Source organism: Cystoisospora suis (genome assembly GCF_002600585.1).
Source record: "Cystoisospora suis strain Wien I chromosome Unknown contig_8423, whole genome shotgun sequence".
Classification (NCBI taxonomy): domain Eukaryota; phylum Apicomplexa; class Conoidasida; order Eucoccidiorida; family Sarcocystidae; genus Cystoisospora; species Cystoisospora suis.
The window spans coordinates 1-2,858 of record NW_027161202.1 but is presented as its reverse complement, the minus strand read 5'-3'; the positions used below and the strand labels follow the sequence as shown (position 1 = coordinate 2,858).

At 42.6% G+C, this 2,858-nt stretch overlaps 1 protein-coding gene across 1 annotated transcript; it reads left to right on the top strand.

Annotated features, from left to right (window-relative positions):
- Positions 1-205: 205 nt before the first annotated feature.
- Positions 206-2,409, top strand: CSUI_010810 (uncharacterized protein; the record flags this gene model as incomplete). Its single annotated transcript, XM_068070911.1, has 2 exons — positions 206-1,199; positions 1,958-2,409. Coding segments are annotated over 2 exons (1,446 nt in total), but the record flags the coding sequence as incomplete, so codon positions are not given.
- Between the last annotated feature and the right edge of the window lie 449 nt (positions 2,410-2,858).

Here is a 2,858-nt window from a genome sequence, read left to right as displayed (position 1 = left end):
GGTGTATGTACACCTCAGAAGAAAGAAGAGTAACGTGGTGACCATTATCTTCAATCTCTTTTCTTGGTCCGAGTTTTCGTTTGGAGTCTTTTCTTGAGAGATTTGGATTGCAGCCTTAGTATACACTGTGAAACATGATGATCTCCTCTTCTTTTCCTCTTCTTTCTTCNNCTTTCTTTCCTTTCCTTTTCTTTTTCTTCTTCAGGTAGGAGGTCTTCCTCATCCTCTCTTTCTTCCTGAACATCTTCAACCTCTTCTCTCCGAGTCTTATAACATTCTCCTATGCGCGCCGTCCCATGGAGAGAAACGACGGAAGTCTTCTTCCTCTTCCTCTTCCTCCTCCTCTCCTTGTATTTCTGCTTCTTCTGTCTTAGCCGCTCGACGTGTTCTTCAGCGTGGGATATGTCAACGTCTTGCTTATCTCCTTGAAGAGCGCGAACTCCTTAGAAACACCCGTGGAACAGATACAAGAAGCAACCAATCGATCAAAGGAAATTCAGGTGTACATACACCTCCTCCTCCTCTACCTCTTCATTCTCCCCTTGGATCTCCCCCCTCTCACCCGGTGCAGAACCATGAAGAAGAAGAAGAACAAGAAGCTTCGAGGAAGGAGAAAGATTCTCTAAGCTCTCACGCATCTAGCCATCTTGCTATCGTTCCGCTCAATCGCCCACTTTTTCACGCGAAGCAACAGGCAAAAGAGCCGAGTGAGAAAGATCAAGACATGCAACCTAACAGAAGAATGAGAAGAAGACAAGGAGGTCAACATACAACTCCTACTGGGAGCGCTAAAGGAGGATTTGTCAGTCTAATTGGTAGAGGAGAGAGAACAAGCTGTCCTCTACTCGAACTGCCGAAATCCTCATATAGAGGTTTCCGTGAAGCGTTTATCTCCTTTTGGAGCAAGCTCGCTTTCACCTGCCAGAGAAAAGGCCTCCTTGAAGAAGAAGAAGAGGAAGAAGAAAAGGAAAAAGAAGAAGAAGACGACATGCTACCGAAGAAGAAGAAAGGAGAAGAAGAAGAAACGGGCCATGGGACTCAACGTGAGAAGAAAGGGGACGAGAAAAACAAGAAGAGAAGAGTCAGAGGAGGAGGAGAGGGAGGGGGAGGGGGAGGGAATCTATTCGGCTTGTTTGATCTTCTCTCAGGATTTGCAGGAAGCGGAGCACGAAGGATAAGATTCGCTGGAAGTCTCGCAGGTAACCCTCAACCCGACAGAGTGAGAAAGAAAGAAAGAAAGAAAGAGAAGGGGGGAAGGAAAGAGACTTTAAGAAGAGTCACGATCAGACTTGGACATAAGAAATGTAGAGACGTGTCTGAAAGATCTCTTGACCTTGTCTTTTGAAACATCTCGACTCTTCCCTTCACTACGTAACCCGACCTTTCATCTATCTTTCATCTTTAAACCATCTATCTCTCTTTGGTCTATCTGTCTATCTCTCTGTATTGTCAACCTATTTAGCTATCTGTATGTATAGAGATCTTCAAGTAGAATATGGATATGCAGAGAGAGGTCTTACGACACTCTTTCAGAGCTGGAAATCCTTCCTACAGAACTAGATCCATTAGGTACAGAGAAGAAACTCCTGTATACACATTCTAAAGAAAGCATACATCTTCCTAGATGAGGAACACACATCTATCTATACAGTGAGGGTCCTCTATATAGGCACATATACAAATACGTATATGTTTCTGTTTAACATCTCTATCTATCTCTATAGCGCTTTGTAGACCTGCAAGTGCTCGGGTTCATTATCTTGCATACAGAAGGGTGTCTGGAGAAGTTCGCGATAAATTCCTTCTCAATACTTGGGTGTGGATAAAGGACTCTTCTTAAGAATATACATTACAAGAGTCTCTCTCTCTATCTTTATCTCTATCTCTCTGTTTACTCTATCTTTATCTGTATGTTCATCTCTCTCTCTGTCTCTCTCTGTCTCTCTGTCTCCGTCAGTTCTCGGAGTTTGTCAGGGTCTAACCGCATCTCTGACAGCTCTAGGCCGAGAAGAGGAAAGACTTCACGCCTGTCTTCATCTCCATCTTCAGCGAACGCGTTCAAAAGACAGACAAGAGAAAGACTTGAAAGATTCCTCCCTTAATCCATCCAGAGACACACCGCATCGCAAGGGCTCCTCTTCTTCTTCTCTCCTTCCTGCTGCAAAGAGAGGAACGAAGAGAGGGAAAGGAGGGGAAGAAGAAGAGGAAAGAGACAACGAAGAAAGAGAAGAAGAAGATTCATTAAGAAAATCCTCTGATATAGAGAAACAAACTCGCATGCAACTAGGAAAGATCAAAATTCGCATGAGGAGAACGACAGAAGTCATCGAAATCTTCACAAAGGAATGTCTGGCTTTACGTGTACGAGACGTCTGTCTCCTTATTCGATCTGAAATTTTCTATGGAGTGGTAAGTGCCTCTTCGTCTCACTTCCACTCTCTTCTCTTCTCTCTCATGAAAATAGAGGCTATTCTTCAAGGGGAAGTCCATGAAGTCCTCTGTAGGTCGATAGCTATCTTTCTTTCTATTTATCCATCTCTAGTCTATCTATCTATCTATCTGTCTATCTATCTATCTATCTCTATATCTATCTATCTTTTATCTATCTATCTTTAATCTATCTATCCTAAATCTATCTATCTATCTATCTTTAATCTATCTATCTATCACTCTATCTATCTATCTTTAATCTATCTATCTATATATCTATGTGTGTTCGTGTAAGGCAGTAGTAGAAGGAGACTAAGAGATTTCACTGTGGGGTGCACTTCGTACTCCCATGATCAAACCCTAAACTCCCTACCAAAAAGCACACATTCACCCCCCTACATATCTATGCATGAATCAATCGATGTATA